The 20,405-nt window shown below is 39.3% G+C and overlaps 2 protein-coding genes across 3 annotated transcripts in view; both read left to right on the plus strand.

Annotated features, from left to right (window-relative positions):
* mRpS35 (mitochondrial ribosomal protein S35) overlaps nt 1-6,510 on the plus strand; it is a 66,316-nt gene extending 59,806 nt beyond the window's left edge. Inside the window, exon 7 of the mRNA XM_067156686.2 lies at nt 6,381-6,510. The gene's annotated coding sequence lies outside the window, so the exon portion shown is untranslated. The remainder of the gene's footprint in view (nt 1-6,380) is intronic.
* On the plus strand, nt 6,388-18,821 carry LOC136884487 (uncharacterized). Of its 2 annotated transcripts, none has more exons than XM_067156687.2 (3): nt 6,388-6,680; nt 12,609-12,795; nt 18,578-18,821. In XM_067156687.2, the coding sequence occupies exons 1-3, from the start codon at nt 6,388-6,390 to the stop codon at nt 18,740-18,742; spliced, it is 645 nt and encodes a 214-aa protein (XP_067012788.2). In that variant the 3' UTR covers nt 18,743-18,821. The 2 variants fall into 2 exon arrangements, with proteins under 2 accessions (XP_067012788.2, XP_067012790.2); XM_067156689.2 differs by having other exon boundaries at nt 6,388-6,674.
* Nucleotides 18,822-20,405: the final 1,584 nt, after the last annotated feature.

Genomic DNA, 20,405 nt, shown 5'->3' on the forward strand with positions numbered 1-20,405 from the left:
CTTGTCAATTTCAAGTTATATTTCATTTCTTTAACACTGAAAGACAAAAGTTTTCGTAAGAAGTGAGGTCATTTTCTGTAAATAATGTGTATATATACAGCATTTCTCAAATAGTCCTTAAAAAGGCATTGGGTTCTTCCATATTTTCAGTTTCTGATTTTTGAGTTTGTAATCTACCACGTGATTTTATGGCTGATGAAGTCTCAGATAGAAACGAAACATGTTCCTAAATATTTTTAATATGTTTTTATTTAAATAGTTCACTTGTAAAGGGATGTGTATTGATTGGGTGGACCAAAACCTAACATTGTTTCTTAGTATGTGGTATGTTTCGAGCTGTCAGTGGTGAGTTGGCGTAGAATGACCTAAGTATAAGAATAAGCTTGAATGGAGCTTGTAAAAGTAGGAAAGATCATAATATGAAGATAAAGTTGGAATTCAAGAGGACAGATTGGGTCAAATATTCATTTATAGGATAAGGAGTAAGGAATTGGAATAAATTATCAAGGCAAATGTTCGATAAATTTCGAAGTTTGTTGAAAATATATAAGAAAAAGCTAGGTAGACAATTGATAGGGAATCTGCCATCTGAGTGACAGTCCTAAATGCACATCATTGATTGATTGATTGATTGATTGATTGATCAATTGATTGATTTTTTAACATCTATTCAGAATACATCTTCAAGCGTGTGGAGATGGGAGGTTCTCTTAAATTGCACTAACTCCCTGTGGGTGGGGGATGCAGACGAAGAATACACCCACGGTATCCCCTGCCTGTCGTAAGAGACAACTAAAAGGGGCGCCCACAAGATTATTGTATTAGACCCATGAAACTACTTGTGATTAGTACCATCAGGCAGGGTACACCATGGGTCGTCTTTACTTGCGAGTAGTACCACTATGGTACAGATGTTGATTCCCATAGGACCAGGCGAGTTGGCCGTGCGGTTAGGGGCGCATGCCTATGAGCTTGCATCCAGCAGATAGTGGGTTCGAATCTCACTTTCAGCAGCCCTGAAGGTGGTTTACCATGGTTTCCGTTTTCACACCAGGCAAATGCTGGGGCTGTACCTTAATTAAGGCCACGGCCGCTTCCTTCCAACTCCTAGGCCTTTCCTATCCCATCGTCGCCATAAGATCTATCTGTGTCGGTGTGACATAAAGCAAATTGTAAATTAAAAAAAAGAGGTCTGGTTTTCTAGAAGCCTCCATGGCTCAGTTGACAGCCCGCTTGCCTCTCACTGCTGGCTTCTCTGGTTCAAATCCCAGTGACCGCATGTGAGATTTATGCTGGGCAAAGCGGAGAAGGGACAAGTTTCTTTCTCCAGATACTCCGGTTTCCCCTGTCATCTTTCATTCCAGAATAACTCTTCAGTATTATTTCATTTCATCTGTCAGACGTTAATCATTGCGCCAGATGAGTGCGACAGGCTTCGGCAGCCGGCACAATTCCTATCCTCACCGCTAGATGGGAGCTTCATTCATTCCATTTCTGACCCGGTCGAATGACTGGAAACAGGCTGTCAATTTTCATTTTTCATCTGGTTTTCTCTGCCATCTGGTAGAGTAAAATGGAACATCTTAATTGACACGCAGGCTGCCCGGATGACGTAACATATAAATACCTGCATACGGTAGCTGATGCCATATTATTATTATTATTATTATTATTATTATTATTATTATTATTATTATTATTATTATTGATGCAAGAATGAGTTCGAACTCTGCAATTACAATACATTTCCCACAAGTTGTGAGACCCTGAGGTTATCCCATACCTTGAATATTAGGTTAGCATATGTCCACACTACCTTATCTTTTGTTGTGTACAAGATAGACTTTGTGTGGAAAGAGCCAGGCAGGAGAGATGAGCATGGATGAGCATCAGGCCAATTATCCATGCCACTTGAGTGTGTATCCGAGACTCTGTTAAATGACTCGTGGAGAGATGTCACGTGGCCACTCTGATGGAACAATGGCCTCATTCTTCATTCATATCACTGAACCAGAAGGAAGAGATTTTCTGTACTTACCAAATACTTTGTATTGTCCATATGAAATAGAGAATGACAATTATTATACAATTTGCTAAACACTTTTTGGATCACTTTATGAACAGCATTGTTCTTTCATTGGGCAGTTACATGAATTACCTTTGTGGTAGAGTGTCAGCCAAGATAGTGGGTTCAAACCCGGCAGTGGTAGTCGGATTTTTGAAAGAGGGAAAAAGATCCATTTGACACTCCATGTCATACGAAGCTGGTTAACAGTGGAGCAGGCACCCAGAAAGATCTGAGAATGGAAACTACTAGAATCTTCCATTGGCCTGTATAAAGAGCAGAAACAACGGCAGTCAGTCGTGAGCAAATCTTGTGTGAGTCAACAAATGCAGTCAGGAGCTGGTCGTGAGACCGTGACAAGATTCTCAAGGAATGAGTCCGTCAAAACAGAGTTCATCGAGGCTTGTTTCGGAATGAAGCTGCAGTGTGAGAAGCTGTGTTGGTGAACAGGAAATCGTCGTGCCACTGACCTCTAATGCAAGTGAACTTATAAATAACGGTAAATAGTTGTTCAATATATTTAGTGGGTAGTAGAATACTAAGTCTTCATCATCATCTTCCTCACGTTATTACCTTGCAGCCCTTGCTCATCTGTATGAGCCACCTGTCTCTGAAGAGATAGGTGGTTTGAGAAGTACCAATACCGGTGCGCTTCCTTGTGCTCCTCTATTAGTCATTATTTGAAAAGAGTTTTTAGTGAGTTCAATGAAATTGATTTTAAGTTTTGTTAATGATAATTGTATTAGTTTTAGATTTTAATATAATATTTGTTGATTGTAATTTTTAATGAAATTTTGCCAGGGATCTTGGCTCATGTCGTATCCTGACAGGGCTGACACGGAGATTTATTGAAATACAGCATATGGTTAGAGACGGATGGTTGCCCATCCGTGTACTAACCACGCTGGTATTGCTTTTGAGAATGCAATGGCATATGCCGTATATATTGCGCTAAATTATTTGTGAAATAACTTTAATTGCGGATGTTGGGTTGTGGTTTTTGCAGCATCTAGTTCGACTTTTGGTGGTGCGCCTGCTTCGGTTTAGTTCCAGTGCTTTTAGAAAGCTAAGGCTTGTTAAAGGAAGTGAGAACTTTCACAGAGGCTTGGCAAGTAGTGGTAGTGTGAAAAGGAGGGTGGGGAGTGGAGGGTCTGGTTTGGTCTTATGTTAGTATATGGTGGTGATTGGGGTTGGGGGTGGTCTGTTCTGGGTCATAAGTTATTCCTACGTGCCAGAACTCTCCCTTCTATATACAATAGGTACAAATGATGCCATGAGTTTCCATTGTCTTTGATTGATGTTTCGTCTAGATCACAGTAAAGCCCATTACACATAGTAACATCACCAAAGACAGCGGAAAGTTTTTCTATATTTTTGGCCATAAAATTGTGCGCTAAATCAGTGACCCTTTTGTTGGACGTAGATCTTGATAGGTGGAGCGATCTTATCACATGGCATGGGAGTGTTGTTTAGATCATGATGCTACATATTTCTTTTAATTTATTGGAACACTTGATCTCCCCTGTGGTTGGAGTCAAAGAGTGCATTATCTTTACCCCCTGCATGTCGTGAGGGGCTACTAAGAGGGGAACAACCAGAGTATCTGTACTCACTCTCTTGTCTTCTAAGCCCAACTTATTCCGGTGAGTTAGCCGTACGGTTAAGGGCACGCAGCTGTGAGCTTTCATCCGGGAAATAGTGGGTTCGAACCCCGCTGTCAGCAGGCCTGAAGATGGTTTTACGTGGTTTCCCATTTTCACACGGTACAAATGCTAGGGCTGTACCTTAATTAAGGCCACGGCCGATTCCGTCCCACTCCCAGCTCTTTCCAATCCCATTGTTGCCATAAGACTTATACCATTTTTCACAAGAGTTTAATCCTGATGTAAACAAATAGGTGGAGCACCTTTCCTTTACACGTGGACATAGACGTAGTTGATTGGAGAAGCAACCGTCACGCTCACTCGACTGTATGCAAGCTCAAAGAAAAACAGTACGTTGCATTAATTTTATTTTAATTTATTACATTTAGAAAGTTCGGACGAGTACGTAATCAAATTAAAATGTGGTTGTCATATATACCGGTATATATATGTGCTTTAAAAAAAAAAATAGTGATTAAATAACGAGAAATGAAGGCAAAGGGCGTGGTGTAATCCAGGAAGTCTTCTCGTAGTGAGGGAAAGTTCCAAGCTGTACATCGTGGAGATAAGGTGTTGCATCTTGCACCAGCAGTCAGTATCAGTATTCATAGTGAGAGAAATGGAGCAAGAGGTAGGGCCATCGCGTGTAGTGAAGCACAAAAGAGGAAAACCACTCAAAAGTGACCATAGACCATGTGTTTAATAAACTAAGTGAACAGAATCCAGTTCAGATCTTTGCACTGTTGTTGTATGCGATGCGTAGCCCTGTACATCCGAACACAAGACGTTGATAGGGTGGAGGTCGGTACTACACGCTCAGTGAATCACAACTCTTTCTTTGGTGGAGGGGTGGACATACCATGTTTACATCAGGATTAAACTCTCATGAAAAGACTTCTTCTGTGTCGGTGCGATGTAAAGCAAATTTAAAATATATATATATCTTTTGGGATTAATGCAGTGTTTCAGTGGAATTACTTCCCAGTTGACCCTCCAAGTACAAAAAGCCTGTTTGTTCTTAAGATGGAAAGCGCAAGTCTGTGTCTTTCATGGATTTAGTTTTAGCTGGTTCATCCTATGATACATAATGATTGTGTCTAGAGCTTCAGACAGCATCTGATCAATAAACCTGAAATTATCCCCTTGAACAGTCATGGTTCGATTATTGGCATAGGTGAAATTTTCTGTTCCAACTGGCAAGGGCTAATTATAGGTAATAATATTAATAGTAATGAAATGAATATCCTTAGCCTGTTTCCAGTAATTTGACCGATTTAGCAGAGAGGATAGAACTTGTGCCGGCTGCCGAAGCCTGTCACACTCCTCTCGGGCAATGATTAATGACTGACAGATGAAATGAAATGAAATTAGAGAACGTCGGTGGAATGAAAGATGACAGAGAAAACCAGAGTGCCCAAAAAAATCCTGTCCTGCCTTTGCTTTGTCCAGCACAAATCTCACATGGAGTGACCGGGAGTTGAACCACTGAACCCAGCGGTAAGAGGCTGGCGCGCTGCCACCTGAGTCATGGAGGCTCAATAGTAGTAGTAGTAGTAGTAGTAGTAGTAGTAAATAATAATAATAATAATAATAATAATAATATGCCGTCAGCTGTAGTCATGCAGACCATCGGAAGTGGCGCCATCTAGGTGGCCTGCCTACCATTTTCAACACTGTGATTATGCTGCTATCCAGCAACAAAGCAGAATTCTGCTGGAACGAATACTATGACCGAGTTAATTTAATTCTCTCAGGGGACACTGGGTGCACCACCAGAGATCTTGAGCATGTCAACACGACTTGAAATGCCAAGACTTTTTACTATCCTTCGAAATCATCGTAAAGTATCAAAGCCATTACATTAACACAGTGCTGATGGTTGATTATTATTGTTATTATTATCATAATTGTTATTTGACAGTCATGCCCAGGCTCTAAGGTCCAACATCTGTGTTTTAAATAATTTAAATCACCAAAAACCAGTTCTGAACTTGAAATTGTGTGCTGGTATAACTGTCAAATTTTAATAATAATAATAATAATAATAATAATAATAATAATAATAATAATAATAATAATAATAATAATGATGTTCTTCAAAACTTGACTACCTCAGTCGGGATCGGACCTGTGAACTTGGGATCATGAGTTGGACACACTACCATTGGTCCACCAAAGCAGTTGTCACTGCAAGCATACTTCTCTGTCTTCTCCTAAAGCTCTGGTTTTGGAGCAGTTTACAGATGACACAGGTAAGATGCTAGTGTTTGAACCCCACTGTTGGCAGCCCTAAGGGTGGTTTCCTGTGGTATTCTATTTTCATGCCAGGCAAATAATGGCTGGGGCTGTACCTCAATTAAGGCCATGGTCGCTTCCTTCCCAGATCTAGCCCTTTCGTATCTCATCACTGCCATAAGACCTGTCCGTCCTGGTACAATGTAAAACAAATAGTAGAGAAAGATAGCAATCTTTTGTAACTTGTGTCATTTTTTTCCCAGGAGAACGATGATTAACAGAACCTAAACTGCCGCGAGGTCTATGAAGACATAAGCTGTGATCTTTTTCTTTAGAAGCCATCTAGTTGTACTTCCCCGTAAAACAGTAATTGCTCCCACCATCATCATATTTTTTGGTAAACAAGTTCTGTAGAATTGTTTCTTGCACTTTTTCAGACTGGCTATGTTTCTCCAGAACCTGTCGTTCATCACTCTGATCGTGATGGTCCTCGGAGAGGAGACTACGCAGGCGCAAAACGAGACGGACAGTGCAATTTCCCTGCTCTACTTAGGCACTGGACTTCAAGACGTAGTTCTCAACACCATATCCTCCTGTCCCGAGTTGTTCAGACTCAAGAGGGATCAACAAGTGCCTGCTCAGAGTTTTCTCTGCCGAATACTCTTGATTTTCCAGGAACCTCAAAAGGAGATGACAGGAAGAGCTTACTATGGAGGACCAGCTTACCATACGTACGTGTAAGTCATTTCTTATTGGGAGGGTTGAGAGGTTATACAGAAGGTCGTTCGAGATCTCTGGGGAGGATGTTTGAAGGGTAATTAGCTTATGAAAAGCTATGTCTCCACCAACAATCGTGCTCAGTTGGAAAGCCAGCATTCCTAGCCATAGCCCGACAATGTAATTTCCATTGCAGCAGGCTTTTTCGCATAGCTCGCATGTCTATCTTATGCCACTCCTCCTGACAGACTTTCCAGAGGCCATTGATAGTGCGTGGACGTCTATTTCCTTAGGCCTTTTTAGGAGTCCAAATGCAGAGAAGTTCATGGGTGACCCATTGGGTGCCTTACCCGGAATCCAGTTTCCATCTCCATTCCCTCTGAGAACAGATGAGTCGAATGAGAGGTGTGGCTGGATGCTTTATCTTGATATACCCATACATGATTTTTCGCCCTCCCATACAGTGCTGCGATATCTGTGTTGTAAATGGGTATTAAAGCCTCTTTTGTTGATAGTATGTAGAGTTCACCTTTAGATTGTTAGTGACATGGTGAATGGTTAACTTGCCATTGTAGCAGTATCCAGCAATGATCATGAAACCCCTTGGAAAACTTTCCTGGCATTCTTTATACAGTGTTTGATAAATTTATTTTGTTTCTAGGGCTCTACTAAATTAAATGGGCTTTGTTACAGTCACTAAAGTACACATATGCTTCATCTAATGTCACTGTGTTTTCCCATCTCTCTCCTGCCAGAGAGCCCTCATACAGCTTTCTTTTGTTAGTGCGACATTCCGAAATGTTAGGCAGTACAGAACAATAATGAGAGTTGTTACTTGTAATTCCGAAATGTGATGAGGCAATAGCTTGTGATCTCGGTGCTTATGCCGCTTTTATAATTACATGTCCTTGTTGATTATGGTGTTAACTGTTGAAATAGACATCCCCAACTTACATGCAATAATCCTTTTGGGGGGCAGTTACCACCTGAGACGAGTGCCTTCACTTTCCTCACCACTTCTGGTGTATGGTTGGTGGCTGGTCATGGATTTGCTTGTTTCTTCCCTCTGGAATGAAGCCCAGTCGGCCTTTGTCTTTTTTGTTCAATACAGCACTGATACCATTCTTCGATATCAAGAAATCACACTTCTCGTACATTCCTTGGATTGTAGAATAGCTGTATTTAACATCGGAAAGGGCTGTTATGTTGCCCTCCCAGTAAGGGTCAATCCGCTTTGGCATCGTTGCGGCTAATATCACAAAACTCTATACACACGTTCTCAATACTGACATGAATTATAACTCCCTGCTTTGATGTGCTCAAGTTAATAATAGCGCCGCCAGAGGCCTTTAAACTCGTTACCAGTGATCCCAAACGACCTTCTGTATAGCCTGCATTAGGGCTAGCCTTATCTGTTCTGGATGTTGGCGTCATCATAGTTATCTTCGGTATTTTAGGTGCAGTCTTGAATTATACCATTCTTTTAAGTTTGCCGAGGAGGAATTTCTTCTTCTTCTACCAAGTCCTCTCCTACCTTCTAGTTTTCCTTGTATTGTGACTTGTAGAAGTTAATATTTTTTCTCGTTCCTCATAATGTGTCCAAGATATTCAAGCTAATTCTTTTTCAAGAAGCATCATCAATTGAGGTAGACAGTTCATTCTATGAACAACCTTCTCATGTGTGACATGAGGACCGGTCCACGAGATCCTCATGATCCGTCTGTATACACGCAATTCCAACATGATTCACTGCAATATAAAAGGGCTGATAAAGCATAGCATTTTATGATTCCCTCCTTCAGGTCTAGGATCAGATTGTTGCAGCACCGTAGCTGTTGCATCTTCACAAAAGCAGCTCTTGATCCTAATGTGTGATCATAATGTTAATATTAATGTCTTGCTCATTTTCATACATTTTAATCCTCCAGACTGGCTATTTATTTCACTAATTTCGGATTTTAAGATTAAATACCACTTTTGAACATAAGTAATTTTTATTTCACTATATTTGAGTTTATACTTTCTACTTACCAGGCGAGTTGGCTGTGCGGTTAGAGGTGCACGGCTGTGAGCTTGCTTCCGGGAGATAGTGGGTACGAATCCCACTGTCGGCAGCCCTGAAGATGGTTTTCTGTGGTTTCCCATTTTCACACCAGGCAAATGCTGGGGCTGTACCTTAATTAAGGCCACGACCACTTCCTTTCAGCTCCTAGCCCTTTCCTATCCCATCGTTGCCATAAGACCTATCTGTGTCGGTGCGGTGTAAAGCCACTAGTAAAAACTGTAATACAATTGGGAATAGCGGATTGAAATTAGTAGGTTTTCCTTTTTTTTCTTTCTTTTAATTTCAACATTTAACTTTAAGTAATAAAATATGGCTGATATTGAGTTTATTTGGTTTTAAGGACATTCAGAATTGTTTGTACAAGAGATAAACCTATGTAATAATTAGTACACAAATATTATGGACGATCGGTTAGGTCTGTTCAGTTGGTATAAATCACTGTTGTTCCGTCTATATTCGCGCAGCTGCCATTACATGCACATTGCTCTACTCCAATAAATTCACTGTCATATTTGAAATCAGCCTTGTAAACACTTGAAGTTACTTAATTAATTATTTATTATCACATAATATACCATACATACGTAGTTTTTTTTAAAAAGTACGTACTGTTTTGAAATAAATGAAAAATAAACAGAGATTTGTTAACAATTTTATTTTTATATGAAAGCCTGTACATTACTCTACTTTTCAACATAATTCCCACCAATATTGAGGCACTTGTCATATTATACAACGAGCTTTTGCATACCATCCTCATAGAAATTGGCCGCGAGCCGCATGTCATGAAGCAAAAGGACGCCCTTACTGAGCATGCCACGCCTTTTGTTCTTCGAGAAACTTGAGAAAACACGTCAGATAATGACGTAATTGTAAAGCGTCTGTTTTATCTCACTGCTCGGTCAACTGCCTGCACCAAATCTTCACTAATGACTGGGTCGCCCACTCCATTCTTCCATCGCTCATAATGTTTGGTCCATAAATTGCACAGATTTCACAATGAATATCGATAGCTTTCAAACCTTTTGCACTCAGAAAACGAATAACAGACCGGACTTCACAGTCGGCGGGACTCTCGTTCGGTGAGGCCATTTCAAATGCTTGCCAACCAACATATACAAGGGCGACTATTGCCGTAATGGCATCTCAGCCTTGCCAATAGATGCAGGTACACAGCGCGCATGCACGGAATGCCGACCACAGCGCTGCATCGGCGGAATATCAAAACGGTACTTACTTAAAAAACATGCCTCGTAATATACCTCTTCTTCAGTGGTTTATTCAAACTACCAAATATGTCTTGTTCTTATTTACCGTAGTTTCCCCGTGTGTACCACTTCAAGGTAGCAGGCTCATATTTGTTTTGAATCGTGAGTCAACCAACGGAAGTCAAGGGCAAGGTGGATACACAAACTTTCAAATAGAGCAAATGGAGGAGTAAGATATAGATCCTGGTATCGTTGTTCAGCTGGCTATCATGTTGCACCAAACGATAAAAAACTAAGGCCAAGGCCAACTATGTTTATGTGTGTACAACAGAATATTCATTTATTGTGGAGTGAGAAGCTATCACTTTAGGGAGGGTTTGAGGACAGAAGGTTATAATGCAGAAGTAGCTGCAACATTTAGCGGACGTAAACTCTGGGTTGGAAGATTTCAGTAAATTTTAAGAGACGGTGATTTTAATAAGTTGATTATTTGTAGAAAATATACAAGGATGACATTTCAGTGAGATTGTAAATAGAAGAGTGTAGTTTTGAGTTACTTATGGTACACATTATATTCATCATTTAAGAGATGATGTGTAGAATTAAATATGTTGTACGGCTTATAAAAGAACTTGTTAAGAACGTGATTGGTGTTTAAGAATAATTAAACACCTTTCAGGATCCTATCATCGGTGACCAAACCCCTGACCTCAATGCCTTTTCCAGGTGGCACATTAAGGAGCTTTTCCTGATGTATATAATATGTGTGTGTTTTGTCCACCAACACGGGCTTTGTGGAGATGTTCTTCGAAGGATCCAGACTTTTTATGTGGAATCTGACACAACATCTTCTTCGGGACAGAAGGGTAAAATACCAGTCATCTCAAACCCCAGTATTATATTTATTGCAGATTTCATACCAATTTTCATTAAAGTTCCTTTCAACAGTTTAGGAAATTCTGGCTTCTGCATTACTCCTCTGTAAGCTTTCTTCCATTCATCCAACTTGCACCGCCAAGGGGCAAAAGAATGCCATATCATGAAACTGGCAGAAGGGTGAATCTAATGTCATATTCCTCACCAAAGTTAATGACACTAAGTGAAAGGTGACTGAATAGGTTATCCCCAATCATAACCTGACGTCCTTTCAATTTCTTGGCATAAGGCAATAAAATTTTCATAAACTATGATTCAGAAATGTTGAGATCAAACCATCCACTCATATTCCTGTTGTGACCAGCCCCATCGATACTTCTCTCGGTCCAAGTATCATACAGGTGCTCGCTTTTGTAAACAGTAAATGTAAGTAATAATGTTCCAGCTGTGCCTGATATGACGTTCAAAGTCAAGTTAAATTAAGTTACATCTGAAAATTAACAAAAGCTAGAGCCCCTCATGAGCACAGAGCTTCTGGACAACACATCTGCTCAATTGGATTCCAAAAATCAGAATGAAGCCATACCGCGATGCACTTCCTGAAGGTAACACATTCAAGGTGGGGAACAGGAAAAAGAACCTATGAACGTGCAGAAGTTCACCCTTCCGATTTTTCTCAACCAGTCATTTTTAAATATTACAATTTTCCACTTGTCATCTTGTCCTTGTTAAGTTCTGAAAATTTTCAGGCTTTTGCAATCAAAGAAAGCTATAGGAAAATTGACACGTGTGCTACCGGGTCAAGTCCCGATGATTAAAAATTTTGACGAGCTTGAATTTAGCATTACCGGGCGAGTTGGCCGTGCAGTTAAGGTGTGTAGCTGTGAGCTTGCATCCGGGAGATAGTGGGTTCGAACCCCACTGTCGGGCATCCCTGAAGACGGTTTTCCATGTTTTTCCATTTTCACTCCAGGCAAATGTTGTGGCTGTACCTTAATTAAAGCTACGGCCACTTCCTTCCCACTCCTAACCCTTTCCTATCCCATCATCATCATAAGACCTATCTGTGTCGGTGCAACGTAAAGCAAACTGTATCTAGTCCATTAACCTAAATGATTTCACCTGGGTATTTAAATTTATTAATCTTGTTGATTTTCCCATACTCTATTTTTAGTGCTTTGTGTGAATTTCTAATATTGGTCATGAATTTAGTCTTCTCAAAAAATATCTGAAGTCCAACTTTTCCTCCTATTTTTCTCAGAACGTTGATTTTTTTCTAAGGCAGTCTCTGTACTTTCAGAGAGGATTGCTAAGTCTTCAGCACTGGCCAAATAGTTTACACCAACCCCATTGTGCTTTGAACCTAATCTTCTCTCATGATGGAGTCCTCCTTTTCTTTGAGTCTTTCTTTCCATTCTCTTATTACCTTTTCCAGGATATTATTGAAAAGAATCTGTTATAGCCCATCTCCCTGCCTTACACTGGTTTTAATTTCAGATTCATCTGAGATCTCTCTCATAAATTTCACTGTAACATGTTCTGGTAGTTTATAAATTTATTTATTCAAAATGAGTTTTGGCAGACTGAAGAATCTGACAGATATCACAAATTAAACCACTAGTTAACAAAAAACTCCCATGTACTGGTATGTACAGACAGTGTTTTTTTGTTTTTGAGAGTACTGGAGTTCTAGGTTCAGTTACTCATTACTCTGGGTGTTAAATCCATATAAAATAAGCTTTGCCTCCGAGTTTCAGCATAAAGTTTAATTTCCTTCTTTTCATTGCTGTGTTTTGTAGGTCTGGGTTTGAACCATTGACTCTATTGGCTGGCCTTGCATTTTTGGCCTTCTTACTTCAGACGCTGCATGCTCTGTTGTATCGAAATCCTCCTGCAAGCAGCATTACGCCTGTTGCCATTTCACGGGCATCTAAACAGACAGAGACTCAGCTGGCGCACACCGTTTCGTCAGCTGTGGAAAAATATGTAAGTATCTTCTTATAGTTATTTATGTAACAGCCACAGAAAGTGATCTTTTACATTACGAGGCAGGTGTTGATGGCCAGGGCGAAATTCCGAATAAAGTAACGTAAACTTGTCAGTTTAGTGGCTTTTGTGTAAAATATTTTATTTCATACTCAGGTGAATTTACTTATTTTCAATAAAATAAATTTAATTATAAATAATTTTGATGCATCGCGATGCAAATTATCTACGTTTGATTCATGTATTGATGTTTTATTGTTTGTGTCTTACCATGAAAGATATAAGAGTTGTGTACATGGGGTTCTGTTGTAATGAAACATAAATACTGTACCCAGTATTAATGCTGTTTGAAGCAGCGAACAGTCCACTAGTCATAAACATGATCCTCTTTTCCTGGATTAATGAAGGTAATATGAACTTTATCATCACTATCACTATCACTATCAGCCATATTCAATCGTTTTTACGATGTGGCCTCTTTAAGTCCAAAGCAAGGTAGGTTTTCATGAGGTCTCTCCATCTGGGACGGTCTTGAGCGATGTTCTGCCAATTGATCCCAGTAATCTTCCGGATGTCTTTATCCCATCTGTCCGGTGGTCTTCCCCTTGGTCTGAGATGATCTTTCGGACACCACTCAAGCACAAGCTTTGTCCACCTACCATCAGTTCTCCGAGCAACATGGCCTGCCCACTGCCATTTTAGGGTGAATACCCTTTCTAAAATGTCACTGACCTTTGTGACTGACCTCATGTAATCTGCTCTCTTCCTGTCTTTCTTCGTCAAGCCTAGCATGAACCGTTCCATAGCTCTTTGGGTTGTTCTGAGTTTTTGCTTAACAAACTCGCTCAATGTCCAGGTTTCACAACCGTAAGTCAGTACGGGGAGAACACTCTGGTCAAAGACTATCTTCTTTAGGTGGGGTGGCATGTTGGATTTGAAGACTGAAGAATTTCTTCCGTAGGCTTGCCATCCTAGTTTGATACGTCGGAAGATTTCCGGTCTTAAGTCCCCTTTCATGTTTACAAGTTGCCCAAGATAGACAAATTCATTGACCTGTTGTAAAGTGGTGTTTCCCACATGCAGCTTTCCTGCTGGGGCCCACTTGTTAAGCATTACTTTGGTTTTAGAAAGGTTCATGGATAGTCCCACTTTTTGACAGGCTGAGACAAGATCATTTATTAGAGTTTGTAGTTCATATACTGTAATATATACGATATTTATCTGTTGGAAATGGATTAACCTGGAGATTATAAAGGCTAAGTTAGGAATGAACTTGATGGTTGAAGCTTTACGCATAAACCGGCTTTGGTGGTGGGGTCGTGTGAGGCGAATAGAAGAGGATAGGTTACCTAGGAGAATAGTAGACTCTGTTATGGAGGGTAATGGAAGTAGAGGGAGACCAGGACGGCGAAGGTTAGACTCGGTTTGTAATGATTTAACCTCTTAGCATGAAACCCCGAGTATACTCTGGATTTTATATATTTATACAAAATAAAAACCAGAGTATACTCGGGAATGTCACTCACTGATTGGTACCTAATTTAAAGGCCCGAGTATACTAGTTTCTCATTGTTTTTCACTATATCTGCCAGATATTTATAAAATTATTACAGGTTCCTATTTTTGTCAAAAGATGTCTCTGACTCAACCGTAGTGGATGTCGGTGACTCAGGCAGCTCATTTTCGCGGCCTTTCCGTATTTATTGCTATCTAAGTGTACTTCGTCTGTTAGGTGAAAATGGAGAGTGAAGAAGAGTTTGACATTGAGTTTAGCGAGTCTGATAGTTCTGTGTGTGCGATGCTAAAGGGAAGAAGGCACGACGGGAATCCAGGTACATGTGTAAGGAGTGCGATGTAACATTGTGTGTTGACCCTTGTTTTAAGGCATTACACGCAGCCACAAACATATGAACAATGTCTTTCTCGTACAATATTGAGTGTCATGTTATCTTACTTGCCACCTGTTTAGTGCTGTGTTATTTGTTTTACATGTAAGTTAAAAGTAGAACCCATAAAAATATCACGAGTATATTCGGGATAATAAAGGAACTTTTCAGTGGCTTACATTTCATTGTTAAGTTTGCAAAATTTACTTTCATTGTTACCACTGTCACTGTTTTTCAATAGAGTCCATTTTAACAATAAAAAATAGATAAAAAAGAATCACAATTTTGTAAATAATTGCTATGTTAAGAGCTGTGTTAAGAGGTTGTAACCAAATGAGGCCACTGCATTAATTGCAAATAGAGGATTGTGACAACATTTAATAAATTCATGAAGTTTGCAGACTAAGCGTTGAAAGGCATAACGGTCTATAATGATGATGTAGGTATTCATTAGCCAGTATTGTGATGGCAGCAGATTACTTCAGCTGGGAGTGCAGCGACACCATTTTTTGTGTAGATGAGTACGGAAGCTCGGTGTTGCCATCAGGTGTAGAAACAGTTCCACAAGGTTAAGTTTGGTGTTTGTATTACTGTGAAGTGGAGTTCAACCAACCACAGACGGTTTCTAATAAAACAATGCGGCGAGTAATTGGAATACGGTAAAGAGTCATTTTCCGTACTTTTTGGAGTACGGGAAGAACACGGTTACATCATAGTACAAAATAAAATATATTACCTTCTTCAACATACAAACCTCATAGTTTGACTATTGCTTCCTTCATAACTGATGTCGGGCTGAGTGGCTCAGACGGTTGAGGCGCTGGCCTTCTGACCCCAACTTGGCAGGTTCGATCCTGGCTCAGTTCGGTGGTATTTGAAGGTGCTCAAACACATCAGCCTCTTGTCAGTAGATATACTGGCACGTAAAAGAACTCCTGTGGTACTAAATTCTGACACCTCAGCATCTCCAAAAACCGTACCAAGTAGTTAGTGGGATGTTGGGATGTAAAAACAAATAACGTTATTTATTAATCAACAGCTGTCGTCCTCCATCTCCTTACTCTCATTTTCGTAAGGTCTCCCTCTAAATCATCTTGCCTAGGATGATCTCATCTCATCATCATCATCATCATCATCATCATCATCATCATCATCATCATCATCATCATCACCACCATCATCAGTGTCCCACTCCAGTCGCCCAGGAGTGGTTAACAAGCCTCCTCCACTCCTTTCTGTCCTTCCACTTTTCCTGCTCCATTACTTCCGCTACATCCAATCCAGCTTCTCTGATGTCCTTCCAAATCCGATCCATCCACCTTCTTCTTGGTCTTCCAACTGGTCTCTTTCCCTTAACTTCTCTTTCTAATTCCCTTCTTGCTACCCATTCCTTTCCCATTCTGTTTACATGTTTGAACTATCTCACTCTTGCTTTCTGTATGTTCTGTACTAACGGTTCTATATTTAGCTTTTCTCTGATTTTAATATTTCGAATTCTATCCCTTCTTGTCTTTTTAACTGATGGTCTTAAAAATTTCATTTCTACTGCTTGGATCTTACTATCTTGTCTGTTATGATCTCATCTATGGAGAGTAAATTGGTTAAGCAGCAGGTGGTTTTCAGACCAGGACAATCTTACACTAACCAAATTGCTAAATATATTGAGAACAGATATCAGAAAGGTCTTGTAACTGGCACTGATTTTATAGATTTGGCTGCTGCTTGTGATATTGTGAACCATCAAATCCTTGTGCACAAACTGTTCAAACTGACAGGAGATTTCATACTCGCAAGAACCATTCTTCAACGCCTTGTGCAGAACAGAAGATTCCACTTCAAGGTCAAGAGAGTCATTAGAAGGATAAAAGAAACAGTGGCCTCCCATTGGGTAGTGTCCTTGCACCAGTCCCTTTCATTATGTAATTTTGTAGTTTACCACTACTGTAATGTAAATATCAACTTAATTTACTTGTATGAGTGTCCTTATAATGACACTCATACATGCGCACATCATACACACGCACAAGCACCTTAATTATATTCCGTCATAATTTTATAACTATGGCGTGGAATGACATTAACTGACGAATAATTTTAGAATGAATTAGGAAAGATTGTAATATGAAGATAAAGTTGGAATTCAGGAGAACATATTAGGGGAAATATTAATGTACAGGAAGAGGAATGAGAGACTGAAATACGGTAATTTACCAAGGGAGATGTTCAATAAATTTAGAACTTCTTTGAAAAAATTTAAGAAAAAAGAGGTAAATAATTGATATGTTATCTACCATCTGGGCGTCAGCCCTAAATGTTAAATTTTGATGATTAATTGATTGAATAGCCCGGTCCAGAGTGTGTTAAGGGTAGTTTACGCTCGACGATGCCGAAATATAAATATTACATGCCAGAAAACTGAATCTTAATGTGGCTCATTATAGTTCAAGTTTCATTATGATACAGGTTCTCTACCAATCAGAGTTCATATTTTCATTATGACCAATTAGGTAAGGATAGCATCGCCCTAGCTTCGCACTTGTTTCCAAAATCAAACGTGTTGGACACACATATTAACATCAATGCGCCTTCTACTTTCAATGTACCACAACCACATGACACATTCCCACAAATTCACTTCAATAAACAGTTTGTATTTGAAATAAAGCTAGGTTATGATAACCTTCTATTAAAGCTTTGAAAACACATGACATTGTCAGGGTCTCTGATCCACTCACAAAGATCAATAACTCAGCGCATGCGCTCTGTTCAGTAAACTCAACTGTCCAGCGACATCCAGATAGAAATTTATGAATATTTAAAAAATAGAGTTATAATTATCATCGAGCATAAACAGTCGTAAGCAACTCGCCTATAATGGCAATAAATAAGACACGAGTATGTTTTGCCATTATAGGCTTGCTGCATAATGATGCAAGTGTAATAGACTGATATAACTTGAAAGCAATATTCTTTAACCCATGGGTAGATAATACAAGTATAGAGCTCGAATTATTATTATTATTATTATTATTATTATTATTATTATTATTATTATTATTATTATTATTATTATTATTATTATTATTATTATTATTATTATTGACTTTGTCTCATTCCTGGCCATCAGATGATATAGATGTTGAAAATCGATAATGTTCAATAACGGACCATTTATATTGGTATTATAAATTTAGTCATTCGGGACAAATATTTCAGGATTCCTATGGGAATCAACATCTCTATCATTATTTATGTAGTTGGATGATCATATTATTTGTGAGGTTATGTCATGAAACATGTGCTGTGTATATATGAGTTTAGTTAATGTAAGAACCTGTAATTAGTATTATATAATTTTTTATTACCTCTATATATGATGTATCATCCACAGTAACATTGTGCAACACACTGTAACATCCAGAATAACGTATCTTTGACACTAGATGGTTGTAGAATGTTCTTTACATTATAACTATACTATTAGGCACTCTAGAATTTACGAGAAGATATGTTGTGTAACATCCTTCTGGAAGCCTGGCCAGGCAACTTATATGTAAGAGGCAGTCTTGATGGTAGAGTTATTGTTAAACAGGAATTGTTTTGATGAGACGTGTGTAGAAGTTGTGTTTGAAGTACCCTATGTGAATTGGTTTTTTCAAGTTGGTAGTTGACATGCATTGTTTGCAGTATCCTTGTACTTCGTGATAGGCAGTTGTTAAAAATGGTGGTTTGTTGATGTGTGTGTTTAATGTGAAGTTAAGTTGTAAATAATTTAATGTATGCAACTGACAGCATTTTGTGTGCATCTGTGTGAATACATCAATAATGTACTATTGTAAGCTAGTATGGAATGTGATAAGTTGATTTTAATATAATTTATGGATTCTATCTTTCAGGAAAACCTGAATGAGGAACGAGGATTTCAGCCTGACGTGTCATGGACGTCACTACCGGCAAAGATCGGCAACATCATTTCCGATTACTGGCGATCTAAGACCAATACACCATGTGGGAATAGTATCATATGTCGTGTGCTCCACAAACATAGGCAACGGCCCTGAACGTTTGTTTGGTATTTATAAACTGTATGCATGTTGGTGACGTATGTGTTGTGTGGAACAAGTAAGTTATGTTTGGATGTATAGAGCTCGATAAGGATCTAATGTCAAGGATAAAAATAAAATAATAAAATATAGCAATCTAGATTTTCAAAATATGGTAATATTGTGTACAGAACAAAAAGAATAAGACACTCTTACTGTATATACAGGTGTGGATCTATGGACAGCTAAACCCCATATAGCAGGGAACTCTAGATGTTCAGATCCCTAATGCTTAGGGATTTTATAGGAAGTAAACACGTTCACTTCCAGTTCCCTCCACGAGTATTTAATCATGCAGCTCAGCGATTATCAGATGTCACCCTGACTCTCTAGGTAACGCGTAACACACGGATTTAACTTAGTATCACTCCTTTAGTATAAACCCTAAAAATTTGTACACACCTTCACAAGATGGTCTAGAACGATTTTTTACTTGCCATGACTATTCATTATGTCACTCGGTGCCATTTGAGTTCCAACCACACACTTCAGAGATCCCGGGACTGGCACGCTATCTACCGGCAAACTGATCTACTGTGTCATCTAACGTCATTTGAACATAATAAGTTAGTATATAAGAATAATTTCAATACAATCCATCTGGAACAGTTTTTCAATCCTAACTTCAATCTAAATGAAATTTCAGAGAAATCTAACATTTTATTTGACCTTTTAATTCCTATCTTTAATCATATCTCAGATATCTCAGATAAAAAGAGGAGCCTCTGTGGCTCAGGCAGCAGCGCGCCGGCCTCTCACCGCTGGGTTCTGTGGTTCAAATCCCGGTCACTCCATGTGAGATTTGTGCGGGACAAAGTGGAGGCAGGACAAGATTTTCCCTGGGTACTCCGGTTTTCCCTACCGAATGGTTGGGGAAATGAATGAAAATTTGAATTGTAGACAAGAGAATAAATTATTCCAATTATTAAGTGTGTATGTTGTATGTTGGGTATTCAGCCCGAAGGCTGGTTTGATCCTCTGCAGCTCCGCCAACAGCTGTCATAAATAGCCTAGGCGTCACTGAAGAGGCATACTAGGGAAATGAGGAGTGAGGTAGTTTCCCGTTGCTTTCCTCACCGAGCCAGCCGTTGCTATTACATATCAGTCTGCCAAGCCCACTGAAATGTATGCACCAACCGACCCTATGAGCGATATTTTCACACCATTCATAACAGGGACTGGCTGCATAAGGAATGGTATTACTAGCATCACTCATACCTCAGTCACTTTCATACTGTCAAAGCCAAGGATGAGACTGAGACAGGTCTTTGAAAGTAACAAATTTGATATAGCCCATACCAGAAGACATAGTGCACTGTAAACACTAAATCTCGCCAGCAAAAACACAATTTAATGCTGGATAAAATTCCACTGTGCGACTAATTAAGGATTAATACTTGAAGGGAAACAGCTGGCAGTTTTGAGCGTGGAGGATGTCAGATGATCTGGCAAAAAAAAAAAAATTGGGAGGTTTGGTTCAACACTTCATTGACAGAACTACTTCAAACTGCAGTCAACAAAAGTAAAATTGCCACGTGGACTGCCAAAATTCGGTAACGGATTGGTACTCTAAGAACAAGAAACTGGCATATCATTCACAGGATTTGAACTTATTGACAGA

This window comes from Anabrus simplex, chromosome 12 (genome assembly GCF_040414725.1).
Source record: "Anabrus simplex isolate iqAnaSimp1 chromosome 12, ASM4041472v1, whole genome shotgun sequence".
NCBI classification, from domain to species: Eukaryota; Metazoa; Arthropoda; class Insecta; order Orthoptera; family Tettigoniidae; genus Anabrus; species Anabrus simplex.